This window comes from Cucurbita pepo, chromosome 1, assembly GCF_057944985.1.
Source record: "Cucurbita pepo subsp. pepo isolate OVF chromosome 1, ASM5794498v1, whole genome shotgun sequence".
Taxonomy (NCBI): domain Eukaryota; kingdom Viridiplantae; phylum Streptophyta; class Magnoliopsida; order Cucurbitales; family Cucurbitaceae; genus Cucurbita; species Cucurbita pepo.
This window is the reverse complement of record NC_141798.1, coordinates 10,751,739-10,766,629: the sequence shown is the minus strand read 5'-3', so window position 1 is coordinate 10,766,629 and position 14,891 is coordinate 10,751,739. Positions and strand designations below refer to the sequence as shown.

General features: G+C 33.4%; 1 protein-coding gene across 1 annotated transcript; it reads left to right on the top strand.

The window, feature by feature from the left end:
• Positions 1–85: 85 nt before the first annotated feature.
• On the top strand, positions 86–553 carry LOC147794699 (uncharacterized). The gene has a single exon (XM_087122375.1). It carries the CDS (start codon positions 86–88, stop codon positions 551–553), a length of 468 nt encoding a protein of 155 aa, XP_086978501.1.
• Positions 554–14,891: the final 14,338 nt, after the last annotated feature.

Below are 14,891 nucleotides of genomic sequence, written 5' to 3'. Positions count from 1 at the left end.
TAATTAGTATAAAAAACTAAATATGGGGTTGAAGTTTGTTCATCTTCAATCATTCCTTACAAGCAAATATAGCATTGGTATAACAATGTTTATCCCCAAACTTCAAGCATCCATGACTAAGTATGAAGCAAGCGAGATGATCAAGAAGAATACTAGAAATGGTGATAATGTTCAACTAAAAGCTTTAAGTGGCATTGCTCGAGGCTCAACTCAAGTCAACAATCAAAGCATGGTACCAAAAATCCTTAGAGATAACAAGAATGTTGGGCCCAAGCTTAGTTCAAATACTCAACTAAAGGTATCTAATATGCAATTTAGTCGAGAGCAGATGAAGGAGATTTTTAAATATCATGATAGTGACAATGATAGTTTTATTAACCTAAGGGAGCTAACAAAAGCTTTTGCTTTTCTAGGCTCGGTTATTCCATTTGAGAAAGCTTCCTATGGCATGACATGTGCTGATGCAAATAAAGATGGTCTTATCAACGAGGCTGAACTCGACAAATTCAACAAATTCATTGATTATGCCCAGAAATTTATGAAGAAGAAATGAGCTTCTAGACTACATTACATTGTATTTCATGTATGAAAGATAATTGTCTGTATATGATACCAAAAAAAAAAAAGTATTTTTGAAAAAATAATTTATTTTCCTTTTTATCTTTGTAATTTTGTTTCTAGTGATAACAAAATTATTATTTCTTCTTCGACGGATTCTTCTTTTAGTACTTAGACGGATGGACTCGTTCACTTTTATATTAAGCATTTGAATGCTTTGAAGAGTTGTCTCTTAAGTTTCTCGAGGTTGAGAGCTGTACTGCATCTTTAGTTTGTCTATAGCACTATGCCTTTCATTCTAAGATATCTTTTAATATATTTTGTAAGTAAATAGAGATAAAGTGGAGTTTATTTCAGTACGATAAATGCTAACATTGATTTAAGTTAGAGAACGAAATATGGTGGGACTGAATTCGAATTGAATATAACGTAAGCTATAAGTGGAGTTTCTCTTTATTTGTCTGAAAGGGATGTGTATGCCTTTCGAAGCCCAAAAATAGCTTAAAAAGAATGGATTTACAATTTTGGACCATTTTTTTGTCCAATTTATTTTCTTATGTAATTATTCTAAAATTATGGAAAAATTATTGTTATGCCCATAGGACATGTTATCTTATGTTTTATGCAAAGCTAGGAAGATAAGATGTCTTGACCTAGGTTGTTGTCTAGCCAACCTGGCTCTAACATCCTAGTACTATCTCATCACTGTTATTTATGCTCTATAGGAGGAATATGCAATCAATCACATGAAGCTAACATACAATTTTTCATGTAAACATACGTGCTCAACAGGGAGATAACGTCCATCAATCACTCGGAGCACAAATCACAAGATTCTCATCATTCTTTCTAGTACAATAGCATGCAATTCATAATCACAACTTAGGGGCAATCCTATAATTACAACACAACCATGTTATTCTCGTGTCCATCGACTCATTTTGTGCTTTAAATATGTAGATTCTATCCACCTAAGCTTGGATTAATTGACATACATACTTGTCAAAGCAACCCCTAGAAGTACTGTTCGAGGAAAATCTTAATGGTTACTTACGTAGTTTGTTTGTATCTTCTCGAGCTAGATTTACTATTAAAAAGGTGCCCATAATTTTTAATCAATAAAATTCGACAAGTTAAAAATGTGTTGGTTGAATGTGTTAAGTGAACTTGTTTAAAATGATTTGATTTTACAAAATAGATATCCACTAAATTTTATCCACCAACCTTTCTCTAAATGAGCTAAATAAATTGTCCTTGGATATTCATGTTTTTTTGGTTATTGAACTTTACTAAAGATATAGATTTAACAAGTCTACCATTCACGAAACTTCTATACTCCATTCATCTTAGACATCAATTTACGTTAAAAACTATGAGTGACACTTGAAATGATTTTTTTCATTTAAATTAAGAGAATAAAGTGTAACAAAAGAACAAAAATATTCTTTTGACTAAATATTTAATTTTATATCTGGACTATATCAAATATTTGTCATTAAAAATCACTTTTTATGTATGTCATTATGAATTTATTGATACAATTTATTAGATAAAATTATGAATGGAAAGGTGAGATTCTAATTTTAAAATAATAATATTAATATTTTTCCTTGGATTAAATGCACTTGAAAGAGGAATAAATGGTGAAAGTCGTTAGTATAAAATACTAGTATGGTATTAAAGGTTTGTTCTATCTTTAAACTTTCTATGCAAACTGTGAATGTTTGCTGAATCCACCACACCTAAATGAGGGTGAGAGTTCTCCTATTTATAATCATTTACAGAATACAGAAATATGGTAAATTACAAATAATATGGAAATAGCAATAAAAATGAAAGAATAATAAATGAATACAATATATTTGCCTTTAATAAAAGAGCAAATATGATAACCCGTAATATAAGGCAAATATAAATATTTGCCTTATAATGATCGGTCAACTATCCTTAACACCCCCCCACAAGCTGAGCGTCGGATTTGAACGAACATGAAGCTTGGATCTGAAAAATTCAAAGAGAGATCGAGAAATACCCTTTGTGAAGATGTCAGCAACTTGGAGATGAGAGGGTACATATTGTGTGCGAAGTTTGCCAGCGATAACAAGTTCTCGAAGGAAATGATAATTAAAAATTCAACATGTTTGGCCCGCTTGTGACAAACGGGATTAGAGCTAAAAAATATAGCACTTTTGTTGTCACATAAGAGTAAGGGCTGCTGTGAAATAGGGACCTTGAGGTCATGCAAAAGATGCGTAACCCAAAGAAGTTCAGCAGCATTTGTGGCAAGAGCACGATACTCAGATTCACAGCTGGAGCGTGAGACAGTAGGTTGCTTTTTGGCACTCCAAGAAACGAGATTGTTACCAAGATAAATAGAATAGCCGGATGTAGAAAAACGAGTATTGGGACAACCAGCCCAGTCAGCATCCGAATAAGCGACTAGCGTACTAGGAACAGTGGATGGACGAAAGGTAAGAACAAAGTGGAGTGTTCCTTTGACATAGCGAAGAATACATTTGACAGCAAGAAAGTGATCTGCAGTAGGGGCATGCAAGAATTGACTGACAGAATTGACAGCATAGGCAATATCTGGACGCGTAATAGTCAAGTACTGAAGGGCGCCAACAAGAGATCTGTAGAGAGTAGGATCAGAGAAAGGAGGACCATCAGCAGTCAGGTGTTGAGAAACAACCATGAGAGTGTGAACTGGTTTGCTATCGAGCAACTGAGCACGAGTAAGAATATCTCGAGCATATTTTAACTGACTAATAAAGAGACCATCAGGAGTGGGTGAAGCTTCAAGACCAAGAAAGTAACTGAGAGAACCCAAATCTTTGGTAGCAAACTCAGAATGAAGCTTGCGAGTAAAGCTGTCAATAAGAGATGAGTTGTTGCCGGTAACAATAATGTCATCAATATAAAGAAGCAAATAGATAAGGTTAGATTGCTGATGAAAGACAAAAAGGGACGTGTCAGCACGACTGCAAGAAAACCCAAGTGTGAGAAGAAATGAGCTAAAACGCTGAAACCAAGCACGAGGAGCTTGCTTTAAGCCATAGAGGGCTTTCTTTAATAGACAAACATGAGTGAAAAATCGAGGATCAATATGCCAGGAGGTTGTTCCATATGAACACGTTCAATAAGAGTTCCATTGAGAAAAGCATTCTTGACATCAAGTTGTCGAAGAGGCCATTTATTTGTGACTGCAATAGAAAGCACAACACAGACAGTGGTAGCTTTGACAACCGGACTGAAAGTGTCAGTGTAGTCAAGACCAGGAACCTGAGTATAACCTTTGGCAACAAGACGAGCCTTGAAACGCTCGACGGATCCATCAGGCAAATATTTAATACGAAACACCCATTTAGAGCCCACAATGTTGGTGTTGGCAGGGCGAGGAACCAAAGTCCAAGTATCATTTTGTTGTAATGCTCGAATTTCTTCATCCATGGCAGCCACCCAAGCAGGATTCTTAGCCGCAGATTTGAATCCTTTTGGCTCAGTGGATGCAAGAAAAGCAGAAAGAAGTCCAGATGAGCCCAATATACCAGCTTTGGCTCGTGTGATCATAGGATGAGTGCCCAAAGAAGAGAAATCAACAGGAGGTTCAATAGAGGTCGAATTAGAAGTCGAGGGTTGCAAAGTGGAACCTGCAAGAGAAGTATCAACCTGCACAGACTCATCTACAAGGTCAGAACAAATATCACACGGGGATGAACTGGATCGAGGAATGTGCAGTGATGAAGTGGTAGGGGGGGATGAATCAATATGATGAAGATGTGGTTCCAAGAAATTTGAAATAGGAATAGAGGAAAGAGGTTGGGCTTGGGAGCTAGGGATAGCAGGAAAGTGAGTTTCATCAAATTGAGCATGGCAGGTGATATATAGCTTAGTGGTGGCGGGATCAAGACAGCGGAACCCTTTATGAGCAGGACTATAACCCAAAAAAATACAAGGAATGCTGCGGGGAGAAAGTTTGTTAGGCATATTATCACGCAAATAAGGATAAACACGACAACCAAAGGGATGAAAATTATCATAATGTGGAGTGTAGCCATAAAGGAGTTCAAAGGGTGACTTACCTCCAAGAAGTGGAGTAGGCAACCGGTTGATAATATAAGCTGCAGTGCTGAAGGCGTCAACCCAAAAACGAGGAGAAAGATGAGAGTGAAAGAGAAGGGCTAAGCCAGTCTCAGTCACATGACGATGTTTTCTCTCAGTACGACCATTTTAAGCAGGTGTATATGGACAAGAGAGTTGATGGTGGATGCCAGAATTACGTAAATGAGTTTTGAAACAAGTACTAGTAAATTCGGTACCACCATCGCTTTGAAATACCTTGATACGAGAAGAATATTGATTTTCCACAAATTTTTGAAATTGAAGAAAAATATCAAAAAAGTCAGATTTAAATTTTAAAGGGTAAAACCAAGTGAATCGAGAATAATCATCAATAAAAATAACATAATAAAGAAAACCCAAATTTGATTTGACGGGAGAAGGACCCCAAAGATCACAATGAATAAGATCTAACACATGAGACGACCTACATTCATTGCGGGAATAAGGCAATCGATGACTTTTCGCAAGCTGACAAGTATTACATAATGATGGAGAAGGCAATAAAGACGTAAGAGAAAGATGACCTTTTCTATTTAAAAAAGAAATAACAGAATGATTCACATGACCTAGACGAGCATGCCATAAATCATATGAAGAACGTAAAGATTTGTTTCTAAGGGCTGAAATAAAAGCAGAGTTGCCGCACTCCAGCACATATAGCCCTCCATCTCTTTTACCGGTTGCCACCACCCTTGCTGTTTGATGATTCTGGATAGTAATAAGATTATTAGTAAATGTAACGGAGAGAGGAAAATCAGACGTTAATTTACTTATGGAAAGAAGATTTTTAGTGAGGTGAGGGACAACCAAGACATCTAATAAGTGAATATTTGGAACAGGAGAAAGAGTACCGGTGTGGGTAATGGGTAGGGATGCACTGTTTCCTATGATCATAGAGTCCTTACCCGTGTAATTTTTAGACTGATCCAGAATAGATGGGTCGGCAGTCATATGGGCCGAAGCTCCAGTGTCCAGAAATCAATCAGCAGCATCGGGTCCAGCAATAGAACATGACGTGTTAAAGGCTTCAGCAAGGTGAGCATGAGAAGAATCAGGTTGAACATACCGTTGGTTGCAGCGGTCAGCATAATGGCCCTCTTTGTGGCATATTTGGCAGTGAGGTGGTCGACGACCCTGACTTGAGTGGGTTCGTCCTCGACTAGAAGAGTTGTTTTGAGAATAAGAACGACCTCACTGGTTGGTAAAGGAAGCAGGGTGGCTTCCATGGGTGCGACCACGATTAGTGGCTGTGAATGCTGTAGGAGTGGAGTCAGAGGACTCAAGGGAGCGCTGGAACAACTCAAAACTTTCAGCTTTAGAGACTAAATTTGCAAAACAGGGGATAGGGCTCTGATACCATGTGAATGTTTGCTGAATTCACCACACCTAAATGGGGGCGAGAGTTCTCTTATTTATAATCATTTACAAAATACGGAAATATGGTAAATTAGAAATAATATGGAAATAGCAATAAAGGAAAGAATAATAAATGAATACAATATATTTGCCTTTAATAAAAGGGCAAATATGATAACCCGTAATATAAGGCAAATATAGATATTTGCCTTATAATGATCGGTAAACTATCCTTAACACAAACAAATATAGCGTTGGTATAACAACGTTTATCCTCAAACTTTAGTATAACAATGTTTATCCCCAAACTTCAAGCTTCCATGCTAAGTAGGAAACAAGTGAGGTGATCACGAAGTATACAACAAATGGTGATGATGTTCAACTAAAATTTTTGATTGGCATTGCTCGAGCTTCAACTCAAGTCAACAATCAAGGCATGGCACCAAATTTTTTTAGAGATAACAAGAATGTCGGGCCCAAGATTTGTTCAAATACTCACCTAAAAACATCTAATATGCAATTTAGTCGAGAGCAGATGAAGGAGATATTTAAATATCATGATTGCGACAATGATGGTTTTATCAACATAAGAAAGCTAACAAAAGCTTTTGCTTTTTCTAGGCTGAATTATACCGTTCCAGAAAGTTTACTATGCCATGACATATGTCGATGCTAATAAAAATGGTCTTATAAGCGAGGATGAACTTGATCAACCCATTGGTTATGCCCAAAAATTTATGAAGAAAAAATGAGCTTTTTAAATTACCCTTATATTTCAGATTTGATATAAAAAAATGTATATTTGAAATAAATAATATATTTTCCTTTTATTTTAGTAATTTTCATGATGTTTGTAATTTTATTTCTAAGGATAACAAAAATGTAGCTTTGCCTTCTACTATTCTTCTTTTAGTATTTAGAAAGATGGACTCAATCACTCTTACGTTAAGCATTTGAATATTATGGAAATTTGTCTCGAGAAACTCGAGGTTGAGTGTTGTATTGCATGTTTAGTTTAGTGGATAAAATACTCTACCTTTCATTCCAAGGTAATTTTTAATATATTTTGTAAGTAAATAGAGATAAAATGGAGTTTATTTTGGTATGATAAATACTAACTTTCGAAGCCCAAGTAGCCGAGTAGCACACTCTACTCTACGTCATCCATAATTACTCCGTCTCTCTTAAAATTAAAGTTAAGTCATACAAAATTGTAATAGCCAAAAAAAAAAAATAAATAAATAAATAATAATAATAATAATAAAATAAAATCATAAATAATGAAATAAATAAAGAAATAAAGAAATACAAAAAATAGTAATTAATAATAATAATAATAATAATAATAAAATAACATTTCCCCACTTCTCTCCACTCACCTCTTATCCCTTCCCACAATTCTCTCTCCTCAACCCATCCTTACCCAGAAAGTAACTGTTCCTGCAAAAAGAAATAGAAAAACAAGAATGGTCAAATTTAATAAATCTGATAAATAAGGTATGTATTAAATCTTCATTTTCTTTTATCCTATTTTTTTTAGAAATCACACCGAATTATAGTAAGATCTTCATTCAATTATTACAATGGTTTAGCTTTGAGTTAGAAAATGTAAATCATTATACAAATTCTAGTAAATTATTAGATTAGTAATATTACATTAAATTTATATTAGTAGCCAAATAAATGGATTAAAAATAGAATGGCCAATAAAATTTGTAAACTGAAAACATTAAGATAGAAAGATTTAGAAATAGAGATCCACTCAAAATTTGGAATACATGAGAACAAAATTAAGAGAATAGGGTAAATACAAATAAAACAAAGGGAAGATTCAGGAATTAAAAACAACAGAGTAAATATAGAGAGAAAAGTAAATACAGAGAGCAGTAACCACAATAACTTGAAGTAACTCTGTTTACTTTTTTTTTATACAACAGTAACCATAGAAAATAAGATTTTTAATAAAAATACAATTGTAGATATATAACATTTCAACACTTTTAACAATGGACCAATGTAAATTAGATAAATAATTGTTTAGAGTTCAAACTTGAAACTGATGTCATGGGCTCACATAGGTTGACTTGGATTTCAAAGGACATAATCGAATTTTCATTAAGGATATATTTGTGACAACAACTTAAGTTAACCAAGTAAGTGACCTTACTATCGGCATGATTATATTTGATGTTGACACGTGTTTGTGGTTCTGCACGTGTCATATATACTGATATGTGTGAATTATCTGTGAATCGGTATGCTTATATTATGTTTATGTTATGTTATAATATGTGAATCGTATGACAATAATTATGGTACAATGTGTTCAAGGATATGTTTAAGATTAATGATTTCTTTAAATACTCAAGTCATGTGCTACTACATTTTTCAGGTTAAGGTAAGGCATTCCTGTATGGCTGACAACGGCATCGCAACTCGAGACCATGGCACATTCATAGGATAGTGGTATTTATTTTCTTAGACTTAGGCTAGAATAGGATGTTTTTAACTTAAACGCTTATTTATTTTATTTAGTCTTTTGTTGTGTCGTTTTAAAGATGTTTTCGAAATACGTAAGTCAATGGCTGTGTTTTAAGATTAAGGATATGTTTTATGGAATTTAAACGAACTCTTCCACATTCAATGTTTAGGATATGTATATAGTAGCGACCTTAAGTTAAGGAGAAAATTTCGGGTCTTTATAGTTGGTATCAGAACTCTAGGTTACAGATCTTGTAGACTAGCCTACGATGTAGGCTTGACATGTTCCATGGTTTCATCGTCGATGCCCTGTCTCCGTCAGGTATGACTTGCATAAGATAAGAAAATAAAATGTTGTTGATTGCGTATGTTGTTATTGCTTGGTCATTTAAAATATAACTCATAATTGAATTTTTACACCAATGACGGTATCTTAATTGACTGTGTTGTTGTTAGTTTAATTCAATATTTATTATAATGTAGAATATGTTATGTTTTACCTTGCATGGAATGTGAATGTAAATTGTTGTAATGATAATGTTTAGATTTACTGAGGTTTGTACTGTGACTCGGTAGCTATAGTTTTTGTAAGCTACTAAATGTTAATGTATGCGTGAAAATAATTTTGCTAAGGAATGTCATATGCTTCGGTTAGACATCTCGAACATAGATAAATTACTTAGTGTGATGACCATAGATATGCAATGCACGAACGTATACTGACGTGTAAATAATTTAAAATCAAATGAAAATGACCTAGGAACCTTGATAAACGACAATATCTTATAGTATGCTATAGATATTAAGGGAGGTAGTGTTTGAAAGAAAAATTTATAACTTTGAAGTATGTAGAGATGAAATTAAAGTATCAGTAAGAAAAAAAAATTGAGTTAAGACCATAAAAGTTTAAAACGTGTATACTTAAATTGATTGGTAAATGACATAAGTGGCCTGTAATGGAAGCTGAGGTTTGAAAGTAGTGAGATGTAGAAAAATTTCCTGCCTTAATAGAGTTGAAAATTTTAAAAAAAAATAATGATAATACAATTGTAATTATGGAAGTTGTGAGGTGATTTAAAAGTATCGAGCAATAGTTTGGATGATGCATTACTATCATGGTCAAAATTTTAGAGGTATATGGAGAGGGACTACGGTATGAGATTGTCAAGATACCTTAAATTTAAGAAACCATGATTTAAGATAAACTTGGGTAGGGGATACACGAGGATTAGAGTGGGACATTGTCTTTAAATCAACAAGAAGTTTTGTGGTAATCCTCCTTAGGGTACACGAATGCACTCAGGAAGCTCGGCATAAACAAATTGTTGTAGAAAATTACCGATCAATTTTTCCTAGCAATGTCAACCTGGTTAAAAGGTAGTACCATAGTTAAAGTTTCAAGACTGTCATTTTAAGTTTGATTTTCAAGTATCCCAAGTTTTATGGCAACTGAGTGTTGGGTTTTATGTCCTAAAACTCATAGTTTGTAAACAAAAACATATTGTCTTTTCAATAAAGTTATTATTGTTGTTTATTCAGTAAAGATTGTTATTGAACAAAGTGAACTTTACGATCATTAATCTAAATCCAATAAACTAAGAACACTCTGGCTATAGTATGACTACTTGAACTATATGTAGAGACATAAGAGTGGATCAAGTTCAAGTATATAGTTAAAATGATCTATAGTATAAGGATAAGGCTGAGTACTTTATTCTGGGGACACTATAGATACGGCCCACTTTTGTATATGATATAAACAATGTGATCACTAAATTGTACATGTGGAGACATGTGAGTGGGGGCGTCTATGCAATGAGTATTGCATAAGATCGGACCATGAAGAAAACCACTCTCACTTTATAATGTCGTTTACTGTTGAGACTGATTTTTTCATTCGATGACCTAGTTAACTCGATCTTAATCCTGAGCTAACTATAAACTCCTGTTATTCGGAATTATCCTTAGATTTGCATGGGTGAGAGTGGCCTGAGTTCGCCGTCTCAATAAGCCTCCCATTTCAGGGGTAAGACTGGGTGAATAGCTGGGGACATAAGGTGTAAGAAGGAATTCACTCCTACCCACTTTTAGGGATAGAAGAGAGGTAGTTCCCTTAAGCACTGACTAAAGGTCTTGAACAAGGGGCCCACACCCTCTCATTGGCTTGAGAGGGATTCGGTTTACTGGTTGGACCACAAACCAATTGTTCATTAGAGGATCAGTGAGACATAAGGAACAAGAAGTAACTTCAGGGGTAAAACGGTAAATTGACCCAGCGTTAGTTATAAACAACCTGTGAAGGATCGACTTACTAATCGTGGTTATGTCAAATTGACAGAAATATATCTATAGTGAGGGGAGTGCAACTACTAGGTTATAGTGGAGTGTCCTAGTAGTTAAAGAATGTTGGTTAACAAGGTTAATAAGTTTAACCAGTTAATCTTGGATCGTTGGAGCCCATGATCTATAGGTCCATTAGGTCCCTCTGCTAGCTCATATCGGACTAAACCATAGAATAGTGTGACAAGTGAGTTCGAAGTGTTCGAATTCGAATTAGGGAATATGCGCTACATATATACGATATATTTAACCGCATTTTTGTTTTATTTATAAATTAAACAAAAAGAGAGAATCAGATATATTTAAATAAGATTTAAATATTTTATTCAAATATGTGTCGGAATTGATTGGGATTGACATTTGAATTAATATTACATATTAATTAAATAGTTTAATTAATCATTTAATAATACTTTAATTTGAAATTAATTATTCAAATTAATTCTTGAATTAAAATGAAGAAAGTCAAAATGTTGACTTCCTTTAATGGAAGAATTGATGTTTGAGTTAGTAGAACTGGGAGGTGTCAAAATTTGGTTTAACCAAACTTGCATGCTTGCCAAATAAACCCCACAAATTTGAGTGGAATTTTGAGTGTCAAAATTTGGTTAACTCAAACTTGCATGCTTGCCACATAATCCCAAACATTAGAGTGGAATTTTGAGTGTCAAAATTTGGTGATCTCAAATTTGCATGAACATGCAAACATGCCTCTATAAATGGAGTGATCATGGTACATGGAAGGTCTTCCTTCACAAAAACCTTGAGAAAAACCTCTCACAAACTCTCTCTTCATATATACTAAATTCCTTCCAAATTTAGTCACTCATCGGATTCCACAATCCCGTTCTAAGGGCGGAGAATAGTGGAGAAGACACTAGTGGTGGATCGAAACCGGTTCGTGAGAAAATAAAAAAAAAAAGAAATTTGAGCGACAAAAGGTTAGTATTCAAACTCATTGAGTTTTAATGCTTTTGAACATGCTAGCTAATTTACTATAATTGATGTACTTAGAGTGCCTAAGATCCAAATTGCTTCCGCATGTGTTATATTAACACAAATATCCACCGTGCTTATAAAATACCAATTTTTAGAAGAGAATTTTGTTAAGCCCATTTTTGATATTACAAAGGTGTTGAAAGGGTTGTGATGCCTTTCCGTTATGGTAATAGGAACATTAGTTTTGAGCTATACTAGATAAGGTATACCAAGAGAAAAGCCTATTTGACAATGTTTCCAATGAAAGTTACCAAATTCTCAAACTCTAGGTTGACCACAAATCAAATACAGTAAGTCGTTCGTAGATCCATGTGATTTACTAGTGCATTTGATTTGCATTTGGTTAGGGTGAAGTTTTTAACTAGTTTCATGTCATGATTTTGACTCCAAAAATTTACTAGAATTGGGGTAGGTAGCCGAAAGAGAAGAAATATTACAAATTTATTGATTTTGTACGGGAAAATAGGCAAATTTGTATATGGAATCCATCTACAAAGTTGAGACATTAATGATGAACCAAAACAAGTGGACACTTACAAACAATACAAATACAAACAATAACGAGGAAAGGAAAACAATTCTTTTTTTCTTTTTTATTAAAAGTACAGAGAACCTGGAAACATTCATCTAATGATTTCCTAGGGAACTTCTTTAATAAATGGACTATACAGAACTGTGATCAGTCAAATATTGCAAAGCTCCGGTATCTATTACCGGTAAGAATTGGACTATAACGAAATTTTGGTCTATACCCGCACCATAATATCTCGTTGGGGAGGAAGATTAGATTAGAGATTGATCGAGTAGCAAAGATATGAGTGCGTGTGAGTAGGAAACAGAAAATATTTATTCTAGTTCTATCATCAGCTATGGGTTCGAATCTTAAGAGAAATTCTCGATAATGTTTTTAGGGTGAAATTTTTCTTTGTCTTTCTTTAATGATAAGGAGAGAGAAAAAAAATTGGATCAAAAGAGTCATTTTGGAGTTCTATCAACAATTTTATTGTGGAGTCTGAGATCCATATTTTAAAATGAGATTTTGAGGATGTATGGACAAATAGGTCAATTAGCGAACGTGTAGCTAAGTTTAGAGAATCTAATTTGGAGCACAATGTAAAGCACTAGTAAAACGATTGGTCCAGTAGATGGAATTATGGTGAAAGAAAAAAAAGGGTGAGGAACTATTCAAATTGAATACGCTTGCCAACCCTAGTGTACACATGAAACATTCATTTCAATGAAGTATCTGTGCCACAAACCTTAGATGAATTATGTTTCCCATAAAAATTTAGAAGAAGGCTCAATATGGCATGATAATGTTATGTACGAAATTTGGTGACCATTAGGTTATGATAACGGGCTAAACCAAGTATAGGTGTAAAATGGCTAAACCAAGTTTATGACCAAAGTGACATCTAAATGACATGAATTTGATGAGGAGCCTCATGTCATGGTGTAATGGAATTACACAAAGTTACAAGGCCATTGAAACATGTTGAATAATTAAACCAAGATTTGGGGTGGTAAATGACCAAAAGAAGACCCTTATGAAAATTTTATGACGTTTTCAAGATCGTAGAAGACTCAAAATACTATAGGAAAATTACATGAGACTTATTTATGATATTAAAGGTAAGTACGAAAGATTTTAGGGAATTATAAAAATTCTGGAGTATGGACCGGTTATAAGAAATCAAAGATTTTATGAATACCAAGTAATAGACTTGAGAAAGTTTTATGCATGCAAATAAATGTTTATAACTCATGCATTAGGCTATACTTGTTAAGAATTTTTCTTTAGTTGTATTTCAAGACTTAACAAAAAACCCTTAGAATAAGAACCCGAATTATTCCAAGATTACAACACTTTGGGGAACGAAAGTTTCATTTAGAGGTATATAATGTAATAGAAAAAAAAAACATAAATAATGAAATAAATAAAGAAATAAAAATAATTATAAAAAAGATAGTTAAAAAATAATAATAATAATAATAAAACAACATTTCCCCACTCCTCCCCACTAACTTCTCATCTTTTCCCACAATTATCTCTCCTCAACCAGAAAGTAACAGATATGCAAAGGAAACAGAAAAAACAACAATTCTCAGTTTTACTTGAGAAAAAAAAATGAGGATGGCCTTCACCCAAAAAATTTAGTTGAAGATAGATTTGGTCAAATAAGGTATATATTAAATCTTCATTTTCTTTTATCCTATTTTTTTTTAGAAATCACAACCAATTATAGTTAGATATTCATTAAATTGTTATAATGGTTTAGCTTTGAGTTAGAAACTAAATGTCAATCATTTATAGTAATTCTAGTAAATCACATCATATTATTAATATTAGATTAAATTTATATTAGTAGCCAATGAATAGATTAAAAATAGAATGACCAAGAAAATTTGTTAACTAAACACTGAGATAAGGAAAGATTTGGAAACAGTCTACTCTAAATTTGGAATATGAACAAAATTGGAATATGAACAAAATTAGAAGGCAACAGAGTAAATACAAATAAAAAATAAAAAAAAAGATTTAGGAAGTAAAAACCACAAATTAAATATAGAGAAGGAAATACAAAGAGCAGTAAAGCACAAAAAAAAAAAAAAAAAAAAAAAAAAAAAAAAAAAAAAAACTTGAAATAACTCTGTTTACAATTTTTTTTTATACCACCATGGAAAATAAAATTTTTAATAAAAATATAATTATAGATGTATAACATTTCAAGACTTTTAACAATGGACATGTAAATTAGAGAAATAATTTTATAAAGTTCAAACTTGAAACTGATGTCATAGGCTCACATAAGTTGTCTTCGATTTCAAAGGACAGAATCGAACTTTCATTAAAGATATATTCGTGACAACAACTTAAGCTAACCAGGTAAATGACTTTACTATCGGCATGGTTATATTTGATGTTGACACGTGCCTGTGGTTCTGCACGTGTCATATATACTTATATGTGTGAACTATCTGTGAATCGATATGCTTTATTATGTTTATGTTATGTTATTATATGTGAATTGTAT

Bases quoted from the DNA above. Each gene is read 5' to 3' on its own strand.
- LOC147794699 (XM_087122375.1), top strand. From the start codon at position 86: ATGTTTATCCCCAAACTTCAAGCATCCATGACTAAGTATGAAGCAAGC.